Raw genomic sequence first — 27,826 nt, forward strand, 5'->3', positions numbered from 1 at the left:
ACAGAGTGGGTATGATGTTTTGATTATGATCAGCGTTTCATTGAGTATTTTATGTTTATTAGTTTTCGAGATAGATTGCATTTCATCGGTCCGCTTTTGAGCCAAAGGGACTGTAACTATTGAATGAAATGGTATCAAATACTGAGTTGTCTATCACTGGATTGTCTGATCCAGACTCAAATATTTACAGACCACCATCACATGGAGGGAATATTATTGAGCGCAGCGTAAAACAACAAACATTGTACCTATGCAGAGAATCAAACCATTGATTTCAGCATGAAAAGCATGTGCTGTTAACACAGGGCTCTTCTACACCGTCTTTGTATATATCCCACTGGACACTGTTTACACTAGGGGAGGTGGGGTAGCCCAGTGGTTAAAGCGTTCGCTCGTCACGACAAAGACACAGGTTCCATTCCCCACATGGGTACAATGTGTGAAGCCCATTTCTGGTGTCCCCCTCCGTGATATTGCTGGAATATTGCTAAAATCGGCGTAAAACAATACTCACTCACTGTATACACCACATTCAATTATTTCTAGCCACCATATAGCTGGAATATTGCTGAGTTTGGCATTAAACAACAAACAAACAAACAAACAAACAAACAAAAATTAAAAAAATCTCACCCTTGATAAAAGATCCTGGCTGCAACTTCTATTACAAATAACGTGATAATTATATGAGATACTATTTCCAGACCACTGTCAACGCTGGCACAGGTGTCCCTTGTCAGATCTACAATAACCAGGCTAAAGTCTAGTATAATCAGAAGAACTGTGACGGCACGGAATGCTATGTGCTCCACAACTTTCTTCACTTGGAATTGTAACGATCTGAAATTTGAAATAAAAAAAAAATAATTACAGTGCACCTGAATATTAATTAATTATACAAATATAAATATTAAGCATTGATATGATATTTCCATGTAGAATTTAAATATAATCTAAAAAGTCCAACACTAAAACTGTGCCAGAAACTACTTCTCCACCCACGGTAGGCTACCATTATTCTACAATCTTTAATGTATGAAAAACATGGTATAATAATTAACTTTATTTTTAAACATAAACTGGGGTAGAAGGCTTATTGAGACGTGCAGCCAAAAGCATGATTGTAACTTTCTTAGCCATATTTTAATCTGGACTCTTTTCAATTTGTATCATCAAGTTAGGGACAAGACACTTATGATATGGAGTAGGGGGTGTCAGGGGAATGAAGAGCATCACTGAACAAATATGACTCTCTGGTAAAAAGTCATAAAAATAAGACACATTTTGGGAGGGTCATGAGAAAAAGGACATGGGAGGCAATTATTAAGTGAGGATCATTAATTTCAGTTAGTGCATCAAGATATTTTGACCCACCCACCCCTGTAAAAAATGGACTGTCCCTCCTTCTCATGTTTCTAGTTAGGAAAACAAACCATAAGTGAGACCTTTACATTTTTAACCTGGTATGACAAAAAAATATCAAATTTCAAGAAATAAATTCTGAAAACTTAATCTTAAAATGAAAAGTTGCCAAGTTTTGTAAAACCATAAATTATACATTTGTTTTAGATACAAAATATTAAACAAACAAAATATGTTATCAAAATGCTGATTCAGCAGTAAATGAGGTTAAATATACTGAGAGAAACAAATAGGGAACACAGGAAAATTCAAGCATTCCTTTAATATTTTCCAGTTTTCATCACCAGCTTTGAATATAGCTGTGGGAGGAAATCTGAGAATAAATAAAGGAACACTGCCATGAAGTGGTGTTCCCTTATTTGTTTCCCTCGGTATATTTCTGGGGCACTCACTCCAGAGGTCCCTTGGGAGCAAAGGGGGTTTCCAGCTGGGTCCTCAATAAACTGGTCTGGTTGTTGATCTTTCATGTCATAGACCTTGAACTCCCCACTGCTCTGGTCAGCCTTGTGAATCTGTATGTGGGCATCTTCCAGATTCTTCTCCTGATCCCCATTTTCCAGGTTGACGGAGAGTTTGTCTGAATTCTCAGCATCGTTGCTGAAACGCTCGTATGATGACGTCATGATGATATGATCTTTGTGGTCAAAATAGTCTAAAATACATAAAAAAGAAATTGAAAGAGTTATTATTTTGTCCATGAAAGCATTTGTAATTACTAATCTTAATTCAGTTTTAAGAGCAAGCCACAGAATAATATTAATTTCGCTTCAATTAAAAAATATTCTCTCTAAGTTTTAAGTATCAATGAGAAATGTTAGACCAATATCTAGTCTACCTTACTGGGTCTTGCAAAATTATCACATCAAAATTCCATTTTGTCTATTATTATACAAGACTGTCTGATGTTGTTTCCTGATGTGGGTTGTTTAATGAACAAACATTCTTTTATTAATTAGGTAGGTTAAAAATTTAATCATACTTTAATCTAGAATATATTTTTAGAAAATAATAACAGCAGAGACAATAATTATAGTTATAGTTATGTTAGGGGCAAAATATTGAACTATATATTTGTGCACCAAATTAAAAAAAGAAAAATTGATGTTTTCAGCTGAGCAAATTAATTTATGCCCATATAATGATTTTCAGGTTATGCTTATCTATGAATCAGTTCAGCTTCAAATGATTTGTTTTTAGACATAATAATGTTTGCATCCAAATTTAATCAGAGCTATTGTTCTGTTGACATCCATGACGTATCATTGTGATCTTGAGCCACTGCAAAAATGTAAAATAATTCTGGACCTTAAATATGTTGAAACATGCTCCATATTGTATTATTGCAACGTTTATTTTCCATGGTCTGAGAAAACACAAGTTGATTGCATAATGTTTGGATGGATTTGTCATTGCGAAGTTGCATGAACTTGATCAAATGCATAAAAAAATATAGAATTAACCATTCAAAGAGTTAAAGAATATTTTCATTAAAGAAATAGTGTCCTTACCATGGACAAATCTAGAACTGGATCATTTAGCGTGTTAAAAAATGTTTATCATATTTGTGGATGAAATGCAACAAGGTCGGAGACGCGATCTCCATTTGACAGCTCAGCTGATTGATGAGTCATGAAAAGTATGACAGCATCCATGCAGAGTGCAATATACAAACAGATACCAATTAGTGTCGACTTAATCAGACAAATTCCGATAAGCAAAGTTTGTCCTTGCTTGGTAATAAGCACCGCTGCTGTTATTTGTGGAGAAAATTGTCGTGATCAGTCAACCGTGGAAAGGGGGTGTTTCCCAAGAATTTTGATTGTTGACTTTGCGAAACATCGTTGTAACATCTTTTGCAAAATGTACCAAGTTGTCATAGTGCACATACATGTTGACACAAACTTAATTAGTTAAATGATGACAAAAATAGCATGCATAGTTTGTATCAAACCTGCTCAAAGAAATCCGAACGATTGATGTTCAGGGCACATGCCGCCCATGAAAGGTCAGAGGTGAAAAGTCATCTCTAACACACGTTTTGATTGGATCAATCATTTCGCTACTGTAAGCCTAAGCACTAGTTGCATGTCGTATTTGCGCCAGCGGCCTCAGTTGAAAGGAGAAATAATTGCTCATGATATTTAATACATCATGGGTGAAAGAGGCAAATGTGTTCGATTTGTAAGTTGTTGTTTTTCTTTCCCTGTAAACTACTTTTGATTAAATGGAACACATTTATATAATAATATTTAATTTCCTAGCCTCACCGTATGAAAAAATCCATAAAAATAGTGTGCTGGCGACTCAGAGGGTGTGGGTTCGAATCCTGGATGGGACTCAACCCAACAAAAGTACTAGAATCTGTACTTTACTTATAAAGTGCAATCCCAAATATAACATATGTTACACAATAGTAAACAATCATATGAAATATATCTCTTAGATATGTCACGTGATAAGAAAACGTCAAGATGTATGTTGTAGCGGGGGGGGTCTGTTCCAAATTGAGACAGACTGAGTATTACGGCTATTTCAACCCTTGAAGATGTATTTCAAGGAACAATACGCGAGTACACTTCTACGATATTTAGTAGCTACTTGCTTATCCGGAAAATCTTAAATTCAGCCACTTTGGAGCAAAATCTTATCCCGTTGGCTGGTTACGATTCACTATTACAATATAAAGCACGAATTAAAGTGAAAAATCGTCAACAATAACTGAATCGCGATGTAAGCCATATTAACTTGGCGCGCCTAGTGGCTGCACGAGTTGTATGATCCCCAGGGAGTTGAGATTGAAAGATACGATATGTGCCGTTGAGATTGACATCCAATGATCGAGGGAAAAGCAAAGCGCTTTGAGCATGTACATGTAGATGAGATGGACTATAGCGCTATATAAATATATATTAAAAATTATTCGTACCAGGGTGCCGTTGTACAAAGCGATCTTAGCGCTAAGGTGACCGTAACTCCCATCCCTTAACATAGACTTAAGGTAGCCTTAGCGCTAAGGTTGTTTTGTACAACGGCACCCAGTTCATTTTCCCTTGCGCTCTCAGCACGGGCAAAATATAAGCAAACACAATATTGACTGACGCCCAAAATTCTTTACATTTTCATAACACACAAGATGCACATTCAGTAACAATTCATACACTCCAGTATTCTTTGTAAGATCAACGCACTTTACCTTCAGGTATTTTATCCAGGTAACACCATGAAGAAGATTTATGATCCCCCGAGCTGGACAGCATGTTTGCAGGTGCTTCTACGTATATTGTGAGAGTTATGTGATATGGTCAGCGGGTCAAGACTCGGCGGTCACCCCCTACCAGGAAGATCCGCTGTGAGGCACACATTACCATGCTGTAGCGTACATCCCAGGCTTCCTGTTACGCAGGCTCCACAGACAGGTTCATATGTGATCTGCTGGTATTTTTAACTGGCCCAGAAAATAAGTGTTTTGTTTTTACGTGCTGTTCATGTATTTTTCAAACTTTTTTCCGATATTGGTGTTTTATTGTCAATTTTTAAAATCATTATCGTCTGAGTATTGCAGTGTTCTGCTGAAAGTATTACTTTGAAGCAGAGAAGAATTCTATACATTATTCCTTCGAATTCCATCAAAAATATTTGAGACAATCGTGATTTGATTGATGTACGATATGATATGGTATGGTGCCTGGAAATATAAATGTAATTTTGATTTCGAATCAAATTTTAGTGAAAAGTCTTTCCATGTTCTATGACCTTCGGTTCAACCCCCGCATACACCGTAATGTTTTGCAGTCGCACAGCCATTAGCAGTGTGCTTATATCAATATAAAGCATTATTAACGATACTAGTTGTCTACTAGCTAGTCTATGACCCAAATTGGAAATGTCCAATCAAATCCAACGTTACTTCCACACAAGGAAATGACGCGCGACCATTGCGATATCGACATGTGGGAATTTCAAACCAAAATATTTACGTTTGCAAGCCAACTTATACCGACTGACTGCGATATTCTAACACATTTACAGTGCTCAAAGCAACAGCTCATGTGATCAATAAGTGGCAAACGAAGACACGCCTAACTAACGGCAGAACAGACATGGAAGAGGTGCTATCTTCAGTGAAGGAACTTTCTGTTTCAGATTTGAGAGAGAAACTGACGTCGTATGGTCAGTCGGTTGGTCCTATCACCCCACAACGAAATTACTCTTTCAGAAAAGGTTAGCGAAGTATGTGTATACGGATAAGTATGGAGACAAACCCCCAGAAGCGACGGAAACGAAACAAGCGAGTGATCACACGGATACGAATGTGCCAGTGAAAAGCAAATCGACGGAAAATGTTCAACGTGCTCAGGATTCTAAAGCAGGCAACACCGACAGCAATGGGTCAGTTTTCTATGCAGTGTCTCTAGACTCAGGTGACAAGAACGCTGAGGGTGAGAACTAATTTTGTTACTATTGTCACTCACGATAGGCAACACCCACTTTCCGTCAGTTGTCAAGAGTTGTAGAAATTGATAACATCAATTGCACACGAATGTGCCATGAATCAAAGTCACTCTATACATCCAGCTACCCCCATAAAGTGACTTAAGCTAAGGGAAACATGCAATGTGGTCATTTTCTTTGAAATGAATCGTTTTTTCACTTTTATTCGTTACTTTTGGTGTGTTAATGATGTATTGATTAAGTTCAAAACATGGTGTGAATGTAAAATCAATAAGTGTGCATGGATAGACACTTCTCGTTTGCTAATACAAGGAAGCAAAATTTTATATTTTATAAGAGATTTTTATGCAAACCCCAAAATGCCAGTTACCTGCTTGATGCCTTCTTTGCCACTCCCCCACACATATGATTATGGCATATACATGTACTGCAGGAAAAAATCCTAGGAGAAACACGTTTAAACCTTGATATTTAAGCCTGTGTTAAGCCCATGTTTTTAGATTGTGATATTCAAGTATCCAATTAAAAACCTGTGACAAAACAACACATTTTATCAATCTACCTACAATTTCTTCAGCATGTAATGATTACCTAACTGTTTGGGGACAGTATCTTTAATAATTGATCTGCTGTAAGACCTATTCTTTATCAGTCTGGGAAACCAGAGAATATTCAGTTTGAGAAAAAAATATGGTTATAAAAAGAACTTACCTTTGTTTAATTAATGGATACTGTATTTCTTGGAAAAAAATATGTCTGTATACTGTGAGGTGCTTGTCAAGCTAAAGGCTTTACATTTTCAAGCTGATAGTTTTGTATTTATTAAATATCCTTGACAACAGGAATGTTCTGTGATATTCTGTTCGTAAATTTCTTTCTTGGTTGAATTTATTTTTTTTTTAATTATATGAATAATTTATTGCATTTGGAATGACTAACATGATTTTGTTATCAGCGACATTGACTGATTGTCATTTCGAATGTCTGAAAGTTTTTCCAATCTGATAATGATGCAGAAGATCTTGTCATGTCAGAATTTTAATCAAATCATGAAAATCTCTTGATACCATTTTCTTCCAGAATAACTGACAAGTTCATGATATGTATGATAAAAAAATAGCATTTGCCAAACAGTATATTGATTACATCTACTTAGTATGGGATCATCATGATCATGGAATATTTTTTTCTGTTATCAATCTTTAAAAAATCTTGTAAGGATGAAACAATTTTGTTCTTTTTGGGGGCTGTGTAGGGTACTTGAACTCGATGGTTATTAGTATGACATGGGTATCCACAGGACAACGTGGGTCTGGCTTGTCACATGATGTTTTGTTTACTGACAATAATCGGTAAGCCATGGTTTCACGAAAACAGTCTTTTTCAATTTCTTTCTTAGTTTTACTTGTCAAGTAAAGATGAAATTTCAGTCAGCTTCAGTGTATCTATTGCCAGGTTGTTTTGGGCATGTATCTCAATATTTTTTTGCCAGGGCTCCGGTAAAGTTAAAATTGGTCCATATCAGTAGGGTTGGTATTGAGGGGGTCGGGTATTCAGGGGGTCGCGTAAATGGGTTGTTAATTTGTTGTCACTAAAGCCCTACTAACTTTACTGTCTGTCATTCTCGGCATTGTATCTGATTCGTCCCCAGGTCACAAAGTTTAAGTTTTGTTAATGTTTTATCATTTATGGGGCAGTGGGGTAGCCTAATGGTTAAAGCGTTTGCTCGTCACACCGAAGACCCGGGTTCGAATCCCCACATGGGTACAATGTGTGAAGCCCATTTCTGGTGTTCCCCGACGTGATGTTGCTGGAATATTGCTTAAAAGCGGCGTAAAACCAAACTCAGTCAGTCAGTCAGTCTTATCATTTATGTTACTAGAACTGATTTGGAATATACATGTACTTTATCAGCAATTGGATCATGATCCTTTGAGTTATGTCATTGCTTCTGGTATTTCAGGCGAGTATGTGTACACAGACAAGATGGCCGCCTTCTCTGTTATGAAGAAACACCCAGGATCAAGATTCAAGGTGTTTCGCAACAAAGCAGAAGCAGTGGAATATGCTCGTAGTCCAAGTTATTCTTCTCCGGTTGTTTCAAAGGTTAGCATGGTTTAATTACCCAAACTTAATAGAAACATTTGATTTAGCAGCTCTGTTTATAAAAAATATATATAGGGTTCTCGGATATAGAACGGCTGCACGGGAAACTCAGAGAAGGTCTGGAGTTTGATGCCTAACCATGTCATACATGTAGCATTTTGGTTACGGTCTGGGAACTGCTCTAGAATCCTAGCATGGTTGGAAGAGGAAGATCTTATTAATTGTTAAAACTCTAGTGAAAACCATAGAAAAGATGGATGACAGAGTATTTGGTAGGGGTGACAATTGAGGGGGAAACAACTATTGCGAAAGCGATAGTCTATTGCGACATACTATTGCAATAGGTTTTTTTCTCCTTGTATTGTCTCATTTGAAGTCATTTCCCAAATGAATGTATAGTTTATATGAAATAAAAACAAGTTAAAGTAGTTTCAGTCTCTTTTGATCAATGGCGAAAAACTCGAAACACAGATCAAATGACAGTCATGTTTTTTTAAGAGGTAACAGGGGCAGATAACTCTAAATCAAAGTGAACAAATCTGGTACTTCCTGTACTTTGCGCTGCGCAAATATCAATGGCAGTCAATTACTAAATGGAAGTCAATTACTATCGATAGTCACACATAGAACTATCGATGCCTTGACAGTTTTTCGTTTCTACCATCGATTAATTGCTATCGGAAACTCAACAGTTGCAATCCATAGATAGTTTGATGCATCGTTACAGCCCTAGTATGTGGCATCTCGGGTAGAGTCTCCTGTTCCATCATCAGTAGCCCCCTCTACAACAGTTAACCAGCCTGTTAAGATCTCTAATTTTATGGGTGAGACAGGCACGGGTGAGGTGTCATGTGATGTTTGGCGGTACAAGATCGATTGTTTATTTCATGGCAAAGAAGTTAACCCCGTCAGCATGCTGACAAGGTAAGAATGTCATCTGTGGGTGACTCCATGCCCTGCTACACATACCAAAAGATGTTAAGAGGTGTTACTTGTTGTTGCCCTGGCTAGTAGTTGGTGTTGAGAGGATAAACAGGGACTGGCTCGTTCTGAGACAATGTAACATATCAAACTGGGTTGTGACATGGTTGCGACAGTGGGCCAGCACTTAAAACTGTCATCAGTCCTGACCTTGACCTTTCATTAGGCTCTTACCTATTTGCATAAACATGGATTCCTGGCGTGACTATCAGTTCATCACCCAATCATTCACAGATGCAATTTTCGAAACTTATCCATACACATCTTCCATGTTTATTTTTACTTTTTCTTCCTTCAGCCAAGCAATGGCAACTTAGAGCATGCCACGACAGGAGTCACGTCTGAAAAGAGCAACTTCAAAGGTCCAAAGACCCAGGACTTGACGGAGTTACGGAAGGCAATTGAGAGAGGGGACAAGACCCAGTTTCTATCAATGGTGTGGAGTAACCCTCGCTACCTTGTCAGTAGTGGCGACACTCCGGTCATACTGCATGTGAGTTTCTTAACTTATTGAAGATGTAGATAGCAGTCAGTCAGTGTTCTTGCAGAACGCTGATAGGCCATAGATCTATGGAACATATACGGTACTCACAGAAACGAATAAGGGAACATATGAAAGTACAAGTGTTCCTTTATATATTTCCAGAATTTCACTCACAGTGCAATACATACCTTGTGAAGAAACCTGGAAAAGAATAAAGGAACACTTGCACTTTCATGTGTTCCCCGATTCGTTTCCATGAATATATTATGCCATGGTTTGATAAGAAATTCTGAAGTAGTATATTTGAAACTTCCTGAGTCCATAGCTTGTAATATGTACACTGACAGTTTCTTTTTCATTATTATACATCATTGCCTGGCATTACCAAATTAAATTCTCCATACTGGGGTAACAGATGTAATCTTTATCAAGGAACCATTTTACAGAAAGCAACATACAACAGACACATTAGTTAGAAATAATATTCACATGCTACAGTGTTCAAAACAATATTGACAACTTCTCCTGTTCTCTTAATATCTCATCTATCTCCTTGTCTCAATATGGAGTTTTTGTGATGTGCATCTGAATCTTGAAAGTGCCACTAAAAGACAGGTTTAGTATTAAATTAGTAAGAATAGTTCTTTTTAGAACTATTTTTAAAGAGGGAAGAACTTGATAGTTTCTTTGATAATGACATAGAACATTGACAGTTTTGAATGTACATATCTTTCCAAGTCTGACTAAAAGCATCTATGTAATGACCAGGTGACCACGTGTCCAGTTCTGTTCATAATTTGCCATTGCCATTGTGGCCATTTTTATAAAGCTGATGTCGGTCAGATGATAAGTCCGTCTGGTCTTGTTGGTCATACAGTAACAGCATGTCTTGTTAGCGGTAATTTGACTAACATCAGGGTTTACATGACGCATGATTCCTGCGTGATTCCTATTTGACGCAACAATTTTGTAAAAGACTCTCAAAATATTATCATACGAGTCAAGCTTGATTCAAGTTTTATGAGTGATCCTCAGAATTCAGTTCAGAGTCAATAAAATCGATTTCATAAGCAAACAATGATAGTTTTCGTGAGGTCTTCATTAATTTAGATATTTCTTTCAATTCATGTTAATAACTGTATGTTACAGTGAATAAATCACAAGCCTGATTATTTGTTCAGTATACTGGAGTTTGTTATGACTGAACTGAACAGTGAAAAATATACTGTTTATTAACTAACATATAAATGACAATACAACACAAAACAATAAAATCTTTGCAAAACTCTTGCTTTTTGATATACACACATAAATATTACACTAAAATTTTAATGACTCCCAAATATTAAAAATGACTTCTAAAAATAAATACTGTGGGTCACAATGACTCTCCTTTTTTCAAAGTCTGTGTAAAACCCTGTAACATATTCCTGTATTTTATTTTATTTCCCTTTGGAAATACGGTTAATTGGTGTCATCCTTGTGATATGTACACCATTGGTGAGTGAGTGAGTTTGGTTTTATGCCGCTTTTAGCAATATTCCAGCAACATCACGGCGGGGGACACCAGAAATGGGCTTCACACATTGCACCCACGCTGGAAATCGAACCCGGGCCTTGGTTGCGACGAGCGAACACTTTAACCACTAGGCTAACCCACCGTCCATGTATTAAATTAGATGTGCTATATTTGTTGGACATGACTAAGGAATCCTATGCATGCACAAAAATATGCTTTTTCACTATCGTTATAGATTTCTAATCATTTTACTCTGTTCATTTTAGCAAAACTGGACTTAGGCCTAAAAAATATTGTTGTGGTTCCGATTACCTGACTGACCCTTGAATTATGGTGCCGACCCTATTTTTTTTAAGCGGACTGAATAAAATAACCCTAAATTTTAAGGAGGTGTAATTGGAACCACAACGGGTTTTTTTATTTGGCCTTAATTTAAGTCATAAATCTTAAAGAATGTATTTTTAGATATCGAAGGACGTATTTATTTTGATGAATTCCAATTATAACATAAAAAATATTCTGTTCCTTTCTTCCTGCTATTGTACAAAAGTTGTAGAAAATATTGTTGGTTTTATTTACACTGACAGACAAATTGTACTTTGATTTGATTGTACAATTGATTAATTTGTGTTTCTGTCCAGGTATTTTGGTTGAAACATTTTTGTTTCATCTGCAGACAAAGGCAGGAAAACACTTTATAGTTTCTGTGTGAAGTCGGTAGTTTTGCTGAATTTATTGATAAAGTAGGAGAAGAAAAGTGACCTTAAAATACGATGTTATCAAAATATTTTTGATTCAGAAGTGGTGTAGTTCGAATAACATGTGTGGGTTCATGTTTCCATGGTGATTTGTTCTTTTATGTGGAGAATTATGTTTCCACATCGCTACATCTTAAAATGTTAAAAGCCAATAAAGATGAATTTTCTGAAATGTCTCTGAAACAGGCTCACAAAATTATGATCAAATTTAGTGATGTTTTAAGCAAACATAAATTATTATTATTGTCCTTTTTTTAACTGACAATGTTCTTTGAGCTTGGACATGGGCCCACAGTAATTCTGCACATACTGTGGGTATATGAATAATTAATAGTGTTTAAATTGCTCAAAGAATCTCAACCAGATTTGTGGGTGTTGAAAACCTGAAGTGAGCTGTTGAATGTCATGCCTGCAGCCAGTAAGGGGAGATAACTGCCATCATTTGTCACTTTCTCTAAGGGAGTAAAATACAAAACCACCATGGATATGAGGATTCCTGAAACAATGAAGTATAACTAGCTGTTTGACATTCATATCCCGGCAACGCAATTATAGCATGTCAATAAATGTTTAAAGAACCTGCTTTAACCACTTAAAGGCTGATTGTCATCATAAAGCTACTTTTCATAATTAGGGCTGATACGATTCGATTCAGTTCGATTCATAGAAAATCAAATATAATTTTTTCGATAACTGTTATCATTATTTCGATTCGATATTTGAATACATATTTATTAAATTATTTCCACGCAGTCAGAAAGTAATTTTATATGTCAGAATGCTGAAATAAGGCAAAACCTGAATGGTTGACGCCAGGCTAATTAGCCAATGAGAATTGTCGTTAGTAGACACTGCCAAGTGGACGATGGATGTCACAATAAAAAAGACGACTCTGAGAATTAAATGGAATCTGATGGTTTTACTTGTATGAAGAATCGAATCGAAAAGGACCGAATCGAAGGCCCAATATCAAAAATCGAATCGATCGAGGCCTGGGTGAATTGTTGCAGCCCTAATCATAAGATATGCTGTAGACTTATTCTCAGCCTTTGATGTTGACCAGAATTCATCAGTGGTCAAATGGACCAGCAATCTACTGGTCATGATGGGTATCGACTGGATACAAAGGTGGTGACCGAAAAGGGTGTTAAATGATATTGCTACATTCAAATTCTGCATACTCATTTTTTTGGTAATTTCAGTAAAGCAGATTACCTCTATCATTGCTGATTCCAGATGACGTACAGACTCTATTACCTTGTTCATCCCTAAAGTAACGCTCAATCACCATTTTTATCATTTCACTGGTCCCTGAGGAAATATATTAGACACAGACCATCAGACCAGTGTGTGTCGAACACTGATTTGTATGCATGTGTATTATGTATTGATTTTCCAGCACATATGTGGAGTTTTATCCAACTGAATGTGCAACTTATTTGTAATAACTTGTTGCGAAGGATAATGATTATAGTTCTATGTAATCAATGGCTGATTGGCTTTCCTGTGTAGATTAAACAGTCAGTTATAAAATTCTGACGTGAATTGTTGAGCAGAATGCTATATACTGTGAAATTTATTCAACATCAGCCACCATAGCCATGATCTGTCAATTATTATTCATAACACATTCATTGTCAGTATTCAACCAATCAAGCAGGTTCTAAAGTGGAATAAGTTTCTATATTTTCTGTGTTACACTGGGATCGGTAACTTGCTTCTGGCAACTGAAATACATTGTGCTTCCTGGCAGTCAAGATGTGATGAGTTATATCCCTTGCAGGAAAGTCTCCGGATGTAATCTTCAACTACTGTTTGATACATAGAGTTATGCCCCTTACAGAAAGGTGTTCATTTGTAATCTTCAAGTGTGCTGATTGACACAGAGAGTTATGTCCCTTGCAAAAAGGTCTCCATTTGTAATTTTCAAAAGATCTGTTGGATTCATGGAGTTATGTCCCTTGCAGGAAGGTCTCCATTTGTAATCTTCAAAAGAGCTGTTGGATTCATGGAGTTATGTCCCTTGCAGGAAGGTCTCCATTTGTAATGTTCAAACGATCGGTTTTGTTTATGGAGTTATGTCCCTTGCAGGAAGGTCTCCGTTACAACGCTCTCCACGTGACAGCACACAAGAACAAACCCGACATGGCCAAGCTGGTTCTTGAGACTCTGCTGGACCAAGAATTCACCAAACAGCTGTACGCAGGAACCAACGACAATGCTGACACACAGACACGACGGATTGACTTCCTGGTCGACTTGTATCTCAATACTCCAGACAAAGGGGTGAGTTGATTTTATCTCAGTACTCCAGACAGAGTGGTGAGTTGATTGTACCCCAGTGCTCCAGACAAAGGGGTGAGTTGAGTTTATCTCAGTGTCCAGACATATGGTGAGTTGATTGTACCTCAGTGCTCCAGACAAAGGGTTGAGTTTATAATATTCAGGTATTCCAAATTCAGTTAACAGAAAGGAAAACATTTGACATCTATTTTCCATAATGGTTTTGAGCTTTGCACTTCAATGACAATAAAAGCTGAAATCTTATAAGTATAATTCAGTCATTTTCGTTCTTAATGTAATGATATTCATACGTGTAGTTAGTACTGGGACTCAACTGACTAAATTCCAATTTTCACATTTAACGATTTGACATTTTCACCCTGACCACACACAAATATGATTTTCTTTATAGGCACTTTGGGAGGTTTTTTGAAAAAGTTCATTTATGGTTATTTCTCAGTCTTCCTTATTCAGAATGAAAGAAAATCAGGTGGTAAGTAGCGGATTACGACGGGTTACGACATATTTCAGTCTTTAGCAATATTCTACATTATATCCATGCTCTTGAATTCTCTGAAAGGCACATACGATCTTCCCTAAATTGAGGTTTGGGCACTGGATACATTTAAGTTTATCCTCTCAGTGAAATGTTATTTTGTTCAGATCCTTAGATTTTAGTGTTAATATAATTACTCTTAGTCCTCAAAATGTATCAAAAAACTGTTTGGTGACATTATCTTTGTTCACATTCGACTGTTTGCTACATATCCAGGTGAGCTACAGTACCTATTGCACTATTCCACTGCATCCCTCAAGACCTGCAATGTTAACTATCCATTCTCAATTTGTATATGTCAGTGAGTGAGTGAGTTTACTTTTACACCACTTTTAGCAATATTCCAACAATATCACGGCGGGGGACACTAAAAGTGAGCTTCACACATTGTGCCCATGTTGGGAATTGAACCCGGGTCTTCGTCGTGACGAGTGAACGCCTTAACCACTAGGCTACCCCACTACCTAATTTGTATATGTATGGAATGCAATATTTTTAACCGAGTAAAGTCCTTTTGAATAATTTGTGAATTTATTTGCATATAATGTAAAAACTATTGAAACCCTATTAGATTGGGTGGACTTTCAAGTTGTACTTTAATACCATTTAACTGAAATAAAAACACCCTTGTCGGTCTGTCCTTGGTCAAATAGAGAACAAAAATATAGTTAAATACCATTTTCAATCAGTTACAATTACGGATCTCCAAAACAACTTTGATGGAAACCTCAAGCACTCGGAAGTATTACATAGGGACCAATATTCCCAGAAAATAGCTCCTCCAAATGAAATACATTGTTGGCCGTTCCTGAAATAATCTAAGCAATAAGCCAGACACTGTCGTGATGTCCAAGACATTTGATGAAGGAAAAGGTCAAGTATTATTCATACATTCAAATTGAATGTATAACATTGAAGACATAAGAACTTGGCTTTTGTGCAAAAGGGCACAAAGAATGGCATCAAGCCTGCAAGAAGCGAGTGCAGCTTACATTGCATGACCTTGGTGCTATTGTTGCTGAAGCCCACTGTCTTGAAACCAAATACTTGAAAATATGTTTACTACTTGCTGTGTAATTTGCAGTGATTTCTTTTAGAAACATGAAACAGAAGAGAATCTATCAGTTGTTTGTCTGGAAATGTTCTTGTACCACTTCCATCACTATACTCAACAACAAATATTAAGAAATGTTGAAATCACTGAAGTATAATTCTAAAATCTCTTGCTTTATATGTTTATGTATTATTGTCTCAGAAACCAAAACTTTTTATCAGGAAAAGAAGGAGGACAATGCAGTTTTAAATGAGTGAGTGAGTCTAGTTTTACACCGCTTTTAGCAATATTCCAGCATTATCATGACTGGGGACACCAGAAATGGGCTTGACATATTACCCATGTAGGGAATCGGTGAGGTGAGGTGAAATGGGATTTAAGGTCACACTTAAGAATATTTCGCCCATATAACGATGTGCATGCATGTGTATATGTGGCTGCTTGTATTAGCCCAGACTTAATCTGGTTTTAAGTGCTAGCTTACTGAGATACCATGCCGCAGTTAAGCAAGAATACCCCACTCAGACACATTATACTGATTCCGAGCCGACCAGTCCTTGTTTTAACCATTAATGCCGAGCGCCAGGCAGGGACCAACAAGTACCATATTTTAACGTCTTTTGGTATGACGCAGCCGGGGATAGAACCTGCGATCTTCTGCTCTCTGGGTGGATGCTCTAACCACTACACCACAGAGACAGTCCTGTAGGGAATCAAACTCGGGTCTTTGGCGTGACGAGCGAACACTTTAACCCCACTGCCCCTAGCTTTAAATGAAAGGATAGCTAGCATATGTAATAGTTGGTGGGCCTCTACACCTATGTCCTTTATGTCCGCCACGCTTACAACAAGTGACGCTTCTTCTGTCAGTATAGGGAGTATGTATATTGTTCCTGTTCTATTTATAGTTTGGCGTAATCTCACAAGCTGATGATGTTTCAAGTACCATTGTTACCTTAGTGTCAATAATATCGGAGATATTGGTGAATCGTTACGCACAGTATTTCATCGGTCCAAAGTAAACATGGTGCCCAGAATATGCATATGAAAACATAGCACATGTAGTCTTCCTTAGCCCAGACTGAAGCTAGCACATGTTTTAAGAGTTATGTATGTAACACACACATTACTCGCCAGTTCATTAAATTATGGAAAGTGTCTTTAGTGTTAGGGGCAGTAGCCTAATGGTTAAAGCGTTGGCTCGTCACGCCGAAGACCCGGGTTCGAATCCCCACATGGGCACAATGTGTGAAGCCCATTTCTGGTGTCCCCCGCCGTGATGTTGCTGGAATATTGCTGGAATATTGCTAAAAGCAGTGTAAAACCAAACTCAGTCCAGTCAGTCAGTCAGTCTTTAGTGTCACCTCAAAACTAACACCCTTTCCACATTAAACTGTAGTGTATGAGCATCGCGGTCTCGATATCCTATAAATTAATGCATGTAACGGTTTTCCAAACTGAAATATGAAGTATCTGATCTTCATAGCACCTCAAATTTCAAAACTCAGTAGGTTTTCTGCTTGAAACATTACTGCAGGCCATCAGCCATGATAGCATTAAACATCACATGTTGATGCAGAAATTTATACATCAGTGTTTGTAAATGTAAGTTAAAATATGAAAAATGTTGGTCAACTGAGAAGGATTTTGAAGCCCAAAACATCATACATACCCAGAATGACATTATATATACCCAGAGACATTATACATACCCAGAGTGACATTATACATACCAGAGTGACCCAGAATGACATATATATACATGACAGATTGACATTATATATACCCAAGGTAAGAACTATATATACATTTATATATACCCAAGGTGAGAACTATATTATTGCTCAACCAGACGGTAGCATCAAACATCACATCATGTTAATGCAGAAATTTATAGATCAGTGTTTGTAGATTTATGTCAATATATAGAGAATCTCACCCAACTGTCTTCTGATATCAATTGGGCGGTGGGGTAGCCTAATGGTTAAAGCGTTGGCTCATCACGAAGACCGGGTTCAATCCCCACATGGGCACAATGTGTGAAAAGCCCATTTCTGGTGTCCCCATGCCGTGATGTTGCTGGAATATTGCTAAAAGCGGGCGTAAAACCAAACTCAGTCAGTCAGTCTGATATCAATTATATCATCACAAGTTGATAAAGTTACAAATATCTGAGGCTTGCCGAGGATATTTTTACTTTATCAGCGAGTGTTGATATATTTGATATCAGAAGACACGAGGGTGAGATTCTGTTTATCATCCAAAATCACTCTTCATTAATTTTCAATGAAAAATGTACATCTCTGAACATGGTACTGCCATTAGACTTGCAGTGCAGCGATGTCATAGCATTGTGATGTCATCAAGTACATGACGTCATAGCATCATCAGGGCATTGTACAAAATCTACTGTCAAAACGATATCTCCTAGGAGATATCGTTTGATCTCACACAAGGGATATCTCCTGTGGAACACAGTTTTGGATGATCAGTGTAACTTTTGGGTCATCAGTGTAACTTTCTGATGCCAAAAGACATCGTATATACCTAAAATGATGTTGTCTACACCCAAGGGAAGAACTATAATATTTTCAGTCCTCCCTAAATGACACATAGTCCGATCATTAGCCAGGCTTGCGGCTGTCTTTGACTCTGTGGAGATGATGCCTTTGGGCCAGTGCCTGATATTTTCCTGTATTAAGGTCAAACAATCTTTGGGTACACTGACGATGGTCATGGCGTCCTACCCAAAGGCTGGAAGACCTTCAATACTCTGTCACGTTTAACGTGATGAATATGTCGCAACCGATGCCCTGTCTGTGTCCTACACCACGCTGCCAGTTCATCTTGATTCAACTTATCCAGCAGATCAACAATTAAACATTAATTTGGTCTGGGGTTTTGTAGAACAGTGTTAAAATAAATGCCTTGAAGTAGACGCAAGGTTTAAAATGCTAGGGAACATCAATTACTATTCAGATATTTATCACAAAAGTTTCAAGCAAATATCAATTACTATTTGTATAACAACAGCTTCAAGAGGATATCAATTACTATTTATATAACAACAGTTTCAAGAGGATATCAATTACTATTTATATAACAACAGTTTCAAGGAGATATCAATTACTATTTATATAACAACAGTTTCAAGAGGATATCAATTACTATTTATATAGCAACAGTTTCAAGGGGATATCAAGTACTATTTATATAACAACAGTTTCAAGAGGATATCAAGTTCTATTTATATGACACTGCTTTCAAGGGGATATCAATTACTATTTATATAACAACAGTTTCAAGGGGTGTATCAAATACCCCAAATACACCAGTTCCTAGTGAGAATCAAAAGCTAATTGTATGACAAAAGTTCAAACGGAATATCAAATATTATTTGTATGACAGCAGTTCATTTAGAAATCAAACACTATTTGCATGACAACTATTCTACAGGAATATCTAAAACTATTTGTATGACAACAATTCTAAGCAGTGAGATGTATTCATTCTCCACCTGATCATTCACAAAATCCCCAACAAAAGTTAACAGGGCAGTTGAGTCCAGGTCTGTCACCCAGTGGTATACAGTATGAGCATTCATCCACACCATCAGAGGATGTTCACGCAGTCTAGAAGGTCACACATAATTAACCCTGATCCCTTTTATTCTTCAGAAGATATATATTTGTGTTCTCAAAAAAGTGATATTTAGCCCAATATTTGACAGATATATCAATTTTAATATTAAGTTTCAAAATTCTAATTAGTCTACAAATATACAACAAAAAATTGTAACATATTTGAACCATTGGTTTCAGATATGTGAATTATTTTGCATTTGAAATAGGGAAGTAAAAGCTCTGAAAAAGGTCCGAATTTGAAGAAAATATTTTTACCAATTTACTCCCATGAGTACTTAGTACTTTGAAATCCAGGATAAGTCCCTGCCCTTGGGAGAAGTACAGCACCCTGATAACCTACTCTCAACTACCATCTCTAGTGGAGTCTTTTCAGCCTACACAGCACTATTAAGTTCATTACAAGGACCCCGCTTAGCAGCTTCTGGAGCTGAGATTCATTCTGGCTGGGGATAGAAATGGGCTTCATTGTACCCATTTGGAACTGTCAATGAAGTCATCAGTGTCTTGGATCGAGCTGGTCAAAGACAGTTGGCAGAAGTGATCAAATTCTTTTGGACTTTTTTGTTTGAATGCTAAACGGTTAAAACTTGGATAGTTTTGGGTCTATATTACATGTAGACAAACATTCAGGTATAAGGATCAATCGCATGCATTGTTACTGAGTTATAAAACTCTCCCTTCTACAGCAATCTCGGTACATGAGATATACATTATGTATTGAGTTTATTGATAAACTATATTTATCTAGAAATCTAGAACTTATATTTCATTTGAATAGAGAATAACTGAAGCTGGAATTACAGTCTGTCTGCCTCAGTAAAACTAAAGCGTAAGCTTAGACATCAGAATAATCAAGACTAGACCTGTGATTTTATAGTCTTTAGCTAAAAGTAGACAAATCTGATGCCAAACTTCAGCTAACTCTAGACAAATGGAAATTCGGGCTTGAATCTGACAGTAGACTAATTAAATTTCAGTCGAAACTAAGATTCAACTGATGAAAGCTAGACTAGACTCATGAAACGCTAGACTAGACTCATGAAACGCTAGACTAGACTCATGAAACGCTAGACTAGACTCATGAAACGCTAGACTAGACTCATGAAACGCTAGACTCATGAAACGCTAGACTAGACTCATGAAACGCTAGACTAGACTCATGAAACGCTAGACTAGACTCATGAAACGCTAGACTAGACTCATGAAACACTAGACTAGACTCATGAAACGCTAGACTAGACTCATGAAACGCTAGACTAGACTAGACTCATGAAACACTAGACTAGACTCATGAAACACTAGACTAGACTCATGAAACGCTAGACTAGACTCATGAAATGCTGTGCAAAGTTAAGACTAGACTGAAGAAACTTCAGACTTAGTTAAGACTAGACAAAAAGAACATCAGTCTAAGCTAAGACTAGACAAACTGAACAGCAGACTGAGCTTAGACTAGACGGAATGAACCATCACACTAAGCTAGGACTAGACAAATGAACAACAGAAAAAGCTCAGGAAGAAAACATGTTCAACATATCAAAATCGGTGTTCATATTCCCATTAAAACTTGCAAATAATACATTTATATTAATTTTGCTGTAAAAACACCATTTCTGTCTGAGTGCCGCCAGTGTTTCAATGATTTAAGAAAACAGTGTATTTTACCGTGTCTTTCATCCTTCAACAGAGTGGAGAGTCGCCATTGCATTTCGCCAGCAAGTATGGTTTCCCGGATGTGATCGAAGTCTTACTGGGGTACCCAGGCCTCGACAGACATCTTAGGAACAGATACGGAGAGTCTCCAGAAGAGGTAAGACACTTGTATTCTCATCATTACTCATTTAGGATTCCAGCTGTTTGACTGACGATGCCTTCTCGTGACAATCTATATGTGTTGTTTAGTCTGCCTGTCATGACGTCATGACGTTCATGCTTGACATGCCAAGTCTCATTCCTGCTTTGAACTGCCATACCATGTTGTCCTGTGCATAGAGCTCAGGTCACAAATCAGTTGAAGTTAAGCAATTTTGAGTGCGGAGAGTCCTTGGATGGGTGACCGTGGCAGCTTGACTCCTGTTTCTAGGATTTCAGTCCAGCCCCACAGTGAAGTACATGTGATACATTTGGTCTCACCTTAGGCAAGTGAGTTTGTTCAAAATTGCATCTGTTCACCCAGCAGAAAATGGGAACCCGGTGGAATAAGTCATGTGACTATTAACCTTCTAGCGCCTCACAGGCAGCTTGGGTTATCCGGGGTAATATTAGTAGCACTTTGAGCAAGATATTCATCCTGGAATGGCACTATAAAAGGACTATTATTAAAGTGGACTATTATTATTATTATTATCATTATCATTATTATACAAAGTCAGAAGGCAGTAAGAGGTTAGATGGGATTGTCACAGAAATATATTTTGCTGAAAATCTTAGTTACATGTGAACGAATTCAAAGATAAAATTACTGCCTGTTTTCTGAGCACATAGGAATAAGAATAAGAATGACCTCTGTCACTGTTGGCACTAAATTCAGCCATCCTGATGTATTTGTTATGTCTCCTTTCTGAAGGTCACTTAGGCCTGTTTACAGCCATCATGATACAAGAGTTATGTCCCCTTTCTGAAGGTCTTGTACACCTATTTACTGCCATTATGAAACAAGAATTATGACCCCTTTCTGATGGTCACAGGGGCCTGTTTACAGCCATTATGATACAAGAGTTATGACCCCTTTCTGATGGTCACATGGGCCTGTTGACAGCCATTATGATACAAGAGTTATGACCCCTTTCTGAAGGTCATCTAAACCTATTTACTACCATCATGATACAAGAGTTATGACCCCTTTCTTATGGTCACATGGGCCTGTTGACAGCCATTATGATACAAGAGTTATGACCCCTTTCTGAAGGTCATCTAAACCTATTTACATCATGCTTATTTACTATGGTCATTACATGATGACAAGAGTTATGACCCTTTCTGAAGGTCATCATATGCTTGGAGTTTACATCCATGGTCATGACAAATCAGAGTTAAGACCCCTTTCTGAAGGTCATCTATGCTTATTTATGGTCATCCAACATGACAAGAGTTAAGACCCTTTCTGAATAGGTTATCTTTGCTGGTCATGGGCCTGTTGACATCCATTATGATACAAGAGTTAAGACCCCTTTCTGAAGGTCATCTATGCCTTACCATTTGACATCCACCACATTTCCTTATGACAAATGGGTTGTTGACCCCATTATGATACAAGAGTTATGACCCCTTTCTGAAGGTCATCTATGCTTATTTACATCCAACATGACAAGAGTTATGACCCCTTTCTGAAGGGAGGTCATTTTACTTTTTATGTCCATCATGATCCAAGAGTTCTGTGAGATTGGCACCACAGTATGCACTATTCCAGGTGTATAAAGGTAACTGAACAATAGAGGGCATCACACATTGTGCCCATGTGGAGAATCACACTCAGGTCTTATTTTGCCATGAGGAGCAAATGCTAATACAGCAATATGTAGACATTCCTAAAAGATGCCACTGCATTTAATTTTAATAAATTCATGAAATTCAATCATGAAAGGTACATTAAAACACTAATGTACCACTAAAACACAAAAACGTTTTGGAATAAAATAGAATAGATGAGACAAAAGTGTTCTTGAAATCTGGAAGAATTTCAAAATATCTAGATTATTAATGTAAATCGGTAACATTATGCATGTTTCAAAACAACAGCTTGAAGCTGATATTTTAAACTGTAGAGATTAAACATGAAACAAAACCCTGTTATGGTTTCTTGAAAATGCAATCCCATTTTACTGTCTCTAGTTAAGTGCATATAAAAGTGTACCACCACCTATTTTGTTTATTATAAACACAGAGGTTCAATGTTCTTCCTCAAGGCTTCTAAAGAGCTTAAATATGCATTTGCTTTGAAATGTCCACAAACTTGCAAAAAGCTGTCTGATAACAAGTAATTCAAACGTAATGGCTGACTTTGCCTATTGTGTTAGCATGATAATTGATTTGTTTGCCAATATTCTTCTTAATACATGGGAGTGGAATCCTTGAATCTGACTATAAAAAAACATATTTGTTGATGACAAATGTGGACAAACTTGGTCCAGATAAACAATGAAATAACAAAGTCCAAAAACTTCCCCAAATTAATAGCCCAAATTATGACCATTGGTGTTTTCCACTTTGTTTTGTTTGTTTGTTGTATAACACAGCACTCAGCAATATTCCAGCTATATGGCAACAGTCCGTAAATAATCAAGACTGGACCAGAGAATCCAGTGATCAACATCATGAGCATCGATCTACGCAATTGGGATACAATGACATGTGTCAACCAAGTCAGTGAGCCTGACCACCCTATCCTGTTAGTCACCTCTTATGACAAGCATGGGTTACTGAAGATCATTTCTAACTCTGATCTTCATGGGTCTTAGCTTTGGACAACTGCACATTGATGTGATAGGTTATTCTGAACTTGTGACCGCCTCCATGGTGTAGTGGTTAGAGCGTCCGGAGAGCGGAAGGTCGCGGGTTCGATCCCCGGCCGCGTCATACCAAAAGACGTTCAAATATGGTACTTGTTGGTCCCTGCCTGGCGCTCGGAATTAATGGGTACAACAAGGACTGGTCGGCAAGGAGTCAGTATAATGTGTCTGAGTGGGGTATTCATGCTTCACTGCGGCATGGTATCTCAGTGGGCTAGCACTATAAAACCAGCTTATGTCTGGGCTAGTACAAGCAGCCGCACATACACATACACACGCATGCACGTCGTCATATGAGCGAAATATTCTCAAGCACGACGTAAAACCCAATTTCACCTCACCTCACTACACCTCTGAACTTGTGCTCTGCAATGACCAGCATCACTTTCCTCCAAGCTGACATGACGTGATGTGACCAAAATACAGATAAAAACTTTGTTAGAACTAACTCACTCACCTAACCTATCAGGTATTATCTGATAACTTTGTTTGCCAAATGAAATTTTATTACCGTGACAGTAATAGACCTTGTTTGTCAATTTGGGTGTCAATTTAGTGTGAATTGAGATAAAAATTGAACTAATGGACACATTCACAGGAAACAACGTCAATATAGTCAGAATTGATTAAATTTTGAATTTGAATTATTTTATTGACAAAACAAGAGGGGAGGCTCTTTGGTGTAGCATTCAGTTATCGCACTGGAGACTTGGGTCCGATTCTCCTGAAGGTAGCAGTGGTGTCCCTTGTTGTGAGAAAGTGGGGAAATCGTTGGCAGAGAAGTAAAACTGCACTCACTCACTCACTCACTCACTCACCTCACTCACCTGGGCAGTGGGGTAGCCTAATGGTTAAAGCATCTACTTGTCACACTGAAGACCCGGGTTCGATTCCCCACTTGGGTACAATGTGTGAAACCCATTTCTGGTGTCCCCCGCCGTGATGTTGCTGGAATATTGCTAAAAGTGGCATAAAACTATGCTCACACTTGTTAAGACTGCTTTGAAAGCTAGGGCTTATAACTGTAAAGAAAGATCACATGTCTTTTTCATGCCCTGAAAATACTGCTGCACAGACAACTACTTACAACCAATGAACCATAAGCAATCTTAACTTTATTTCATCTGTGATTAAGATCGACTGTTTATGGACTAAGACTGTTTACACTTGCCAGTGTTGATTTAAAAATAATGGTGCATTATTCATTCATTTCGTTTCATGAAACTTGTCAAGAGAATTCACAGATGTAAAGCAAAAAATAAGTTATGCAGCTAATTGTACACATGATACTCATATCCTGCTTGTGTGAAAAGATACGAGACATGATGGCCAAAACAAAGTAATCATAAATTCCTTAAAATATCCTTATCCTTTTTCCAAAAATGTTTATCACTGTCTCATTAAAAGCAGATCTTCGTACTCTCAACAACAACACAAATATCTGAAGACATCAAGTTACAGGTCACAGGCTGGCAAACTAGCGTGAATTTGGAAGGTTGTGAAAGCTGTGTAAAACATTTCAAACTATTGTGTGTTGTTTGTTGTTAAAAGCTTCTACATTGGATCAGGTGGTCAATGAGCTGCTTCGTGTAATTACCAGAGATGCCAACCCACACGATTTTATTGTATTCGTTACAAAAAAACAACACAAAATACGTGACTACGGTAGCAGTAAAAATGTATGAATCTTTCAAAATATACATTAAATTAAATTTTCAAATAGAATAGATAATTATCATGTGTACCATGCACAATAAATTTCAACCACATTCTATTCAGTATCAAGCTATTTGTGGATACTACTTCTGACTTAGGGGAGTACAATGTTAATAACAAGTTCTTAGAATATTCATATGGTTTATATTAATCATGAAAATTCTTTGGAAAAGTTAATGTTAATTTTTGCATCAGTTTTTGGCCAAAATACTAATTGGGCTAAATGAGGCTTAGGCTTAATTAGGCATTTCTGAATGACCTGTCAAAGTGTTAACGAATAACTTCAATCAGAAGTTAGAATTAGTCCCGCACAAATATATGCACCAGTTAGAATCAGTCCCGCTCAAATATATGCACTGGTGCTCATCACATCAACCACTGGCTGATCAATTGTAAAGGTCATATTTTTTATTGAATTATGCTGACCTCAGCATAAAAAAACAAACAACAAATGTGTTGGATATCTGTAATACAAAGTGCTCTTACTGACATACTTGATTCAGAATCATTCATCATTATACTCCACTATCTAAATAATGAAAGCAAATATCAACACTATATCTGCTTTCAGTAATACACAAAGCCATTTGTTAGATCATATTACAAGGGAGCAATTACTTTGAAGTAGCAAAAAGCAAATGATATCACTATATCCAGTTTAGATGAAACACAAAGCTGTTTGTTAGATGATATTACAAGAGAACAAATGACTGAATTTCAGCAATAATCACTGCGAGACAGTGGCATGCCGAGCTATGAGACCGTGTTTGAGGTTTGTACAGACACATAAAACAACGCCATCTATGTAATATAACCGATTTTGTGTTTCGTTGCGTATTGAAATTGTGCTCCGAATGATTCATGCACAACACAACCTCTGTGAAAATTGCCCTTGCATAATGAAACATGCAGACCAAAACGCCAGCACAACGTCTGCGCGATTAAGTGGGAAGACTTCCCATCCTTACAAATCTTCCCCGTCTCGGACTACGGGTCTTATTGCTGCGAGAGTCTTGGAGACTTGTCTGTGCAAATTGTTCTGTGATGAGCACTAGAGGCAACTGCCATTTTAGATCCGCAACAATTACATTGCATAAATTCATACAAGGGATTCCATAAACCCTGTGTGGCCTTATTTCTTGTAGACAGTTTACTGGGTGACTTGCAACCGTGGGGCAGGAATTGTGAAATTGGTCCAATTATTCTACCATGGCAGACAATTCATCGAAAATTATAGGAATGTTAACAATTTTTAAAAAAAGATTCGGTTAAGATAGATGCTTTCTGTAGAAATGTCCTGCTTGAGAACTAAATAGAAACATGTGTTTGCTTGTCACTGAGATTACCTTGAAAATCATGGCCATGATATTTTTGATATCTCACAATATGTACATAGCGCCATGAGCAACCAATGTGCCTGGATATGAGTGCCATATGAGCGGACTTTTACAACAATGTTCATTATATCAATCACTAGTTTGACCAACCTTGGTAATAGGTAATGTGTAGGCCGTCATGATAGAGTTTGAATGTAACAGGCATCAGGCGGCAGAGGATAAGCTATAAATGTCTGATAATCTGTTTTCATGTCTGCCCTTAGCTCCCCAAATGCTGTTTGACAGTGGATCCGGGTTAGAATTTGTGCTCATGCTTTTGGTCACTGGATTATCTGGTCCAGACTCAATTATTTACAGACCACCACCATATAGCTAGAATATTGCTGAGTGTAAAACTAAACTCACTCACTATAGGACAAAAGTTCATATGTGCAGATCACACACAAACTTTTACATTAGTACGATAACATAAAGTCTGATTAGAATTTGTTGATTGTGTTCGGTCAGACCACTAACAGAAGCACTAATATTCCTAATAAAAATCCCTTGATTATCTGGTAGAAGCTGATTTATTGATAGCCTGTTATCATATAGGAGTCTTTGAATGGCATTTGGAAGTGGACCCATGAAGATCTGGGTTAGAATTGATCTTCAGTAACCCATGCTTGTCGTAAGAGGCAACTAACGCCTAACTGACTAAAATACTTGGACTAAAATCTACTGCATTGTGTTTCTGTCCTCATTGACAGAGTTTAAATTGATATTTTAGTATATTTGTAGCGCTATGAGCAAACACAGAGTGTATGGAGTTGGTGCCATATAAATGGATTCATTATTAAGTATTATTTAACAGGATCAGATGGTCAGACTTCCTGACTTGGTTGACACATGTCACCGTATCCCAATTGCGTAGATCGATGCTCATGATGTTGATCACTGGATTGTCTGGTCCAGACTTGATTATTTACAGACCGCTGCCATATAGCTGGAATATTGCTGAGTGCGG

General features: G+C 37.4%; 1 protein-coding gene across 1 annotated transcript in view; it reads right to left on the bottom strand.

Moving 5' to 3' along the window:
• Window positions 1-27,826, bottom strand: part of LOC124266239 (phosphatidylinositol 3,4,5-trisphosphate 3-phosphatase TPTE2-like) — a 94,708-nt gene that overhangs the window by 17,450 nt on the left and 49,432 nt on the right. The window contains 3 exon segments of the mRNA XM_046701055.1: window positions 634-840; window positions 1,815-1,840; window positions 1,842-2,074. Of these exon segments, the coding sequence (XP_046557011.1) occupies window positions 634-840; window positions 1,815-1,840; window positions 1,842-2,074 (466 nt within the window).

This window comes from Haliotis rubra, unplaced genomic scaffold (genome assembly GCF_003918875.1).
Source record: "Haliotis rubra isolate DU_JTF1 unplaced genomic scaffold, ASM391887v1 Scf124, whole genome shotgun sequence".
In the NCBI taxonomy this organism is placed as follows: domain Eukaryota; kingdom Metazoa; phylum Mollusca; class Gastropoda; order Lepetellida; family Haliotidae; genus Haliotis; species Haliotis rubra.